The sequence below is a fragment of the Mesitornis unicolor genome, unplaced genomic scaffold (genome assembly GCF_000695765.1).
Source record: "Mesitornis unicolor isolate BGI_N332 unplaced genomic scaffold, ASM69576v1 scaffold23469, whole genome shotgun sequence".
Taxonomy (NCBI): Eukaryota; Metazoa; Chordata; class Aves; order Mesitornithiformes; family Mesitornithidae; genus Mesitornis; species Mesitornis unicolor.
The window spans coordinates 1265-2616 of record NW_010205533.1 but is presented as its reverse complement, the minus strand read 5'-3'; the positions used below and the strand labels follow the sequence as shown (position 1 = coordinate 2616).

The window sequence follows — 1352 nt, the reverse complement described above, 5'->3', positions numbered from 1 at the left end:
TGACTGGAATGGACACCAGTGAAGTTTTACTCAGCTTCCCTCAGGACTCTCCCTTGCATCTCCCAAGTCTCATGATCCTGTAGAGCTATCCCAGTCCGCACTGTGCAGGGGGACTTTGTTCAATCCAGCTAAAATCATCTCAGGAGGAGAAGAGGTGACACCAGGCAACTTGCCTCTAGCGGGATGCCAACTGTGCTCTAGTAGGATATGATCCTACTAAATTCAGCAGAAAGGAGAGCGGTAAACTCTATACCCCATTCTAATAAGAAAAAAGATAATTAAAAGCTCTGTACATTCCTTTAGCATGGTTTCAGATTCATTAAATGACTGCAGAGAGTGTGGCTATTCTCTGGGAAAGTTTTCAGGAGAACAACAAACAGAGAAGATATAAAAGGCCATAGGTTTAAAGAGTTCTATAAAAAGACGGATCAAAGTTTACACTGTGATTAATTTCTATGCCTATTTTTACTATATCCATACTTTGTAATTTTAGCTGTCATAACTAGACAATATGGTGCCTCTAAATTTCAGTGTTCATTTTCTTTGAAAACACTAGATGTGTGTGAATAAAACTCACTTATCTTCAAACCACCATATCTTACTTCACTCAGATCCACAGTACTTCAAACAACAAATTAAACTGCTAGAGAGATACATACTAGTAAAGTTTGAAATTGCTGAAATTGTGGCTTTCCACAATAACAAGCAGCTTCACGAGCTTCTCATGGTCTGTGTACACATACCAGGAGTATACTACAGCAGTATAATTCACTGCTTTTTGATGTATTTTAAAGTCATTTAAAAATAAAGTCACACTTCCCCATTTTACTTATTACACAGTAAGCATCCACTTGAAGAAGTGAAATTATGCAAGCTTCAGTTACACAAAGTTTCAGTTTAAATTCATACTTTATATTATCCCACTATAGGTTAGGGGTGGGGGTGTGCACAAAATAGTAGAGAAAGTGTTAGTCAAAAACTTCAGATTTGCCATTGTTACACCTTCTGTAAAGCACATCTCTTTAGCACAGGCTGAGGGTTAAATATCTACCACAGTCAAAAAAAAAAAAATCAAAATAAGAACAGGCCATATTTAATGCAGCAATAAATAAACCGACTGGATTACCAGCAGGATGAACACAGAAAATTCGTATCACTTTCCAATATCAACACTAAAATTGCACTCCAGTTAATAAATAAGTACATGTACATAACATATTATCGTAACAGTTGTCACTCCAAATCTTAACAGAAATGGCAATACATTTCTTAATTCAAAAGCCTCTAGATATCCAAATCAATACAGTTAAAATGTTACCTGGGTCATTATGTGAGTGAGGCACGACAAAAAC

At 36.4% G+C, this 1352-nt stretch overlaps 1 protein-coding gene across 1 annotated transcript in view; it reads right to left on the bottom strand.

Moving 5' to 3' along the window:
- The window catches only part of LOC104546148 (alpha-mannosidase 2-like), a gene marked incomplete at both ends in the record, with an annotated part of 12835 nt that overhangs the window by 11348 nt on the left and 135 nt on the right, over positions 1-1352 (bottom strand). The window contains one exon of the mRNA XM_010191459.1: positions 1319-1352. This exon is cut by the window's right edge and continues 135 nt beyond it. Coding sequence (XP_010189761.1) covers positions 1319-1352 — 34 coding nt within the window. The remainder of the gene's footprint in view (positions 1-1318) is intronic.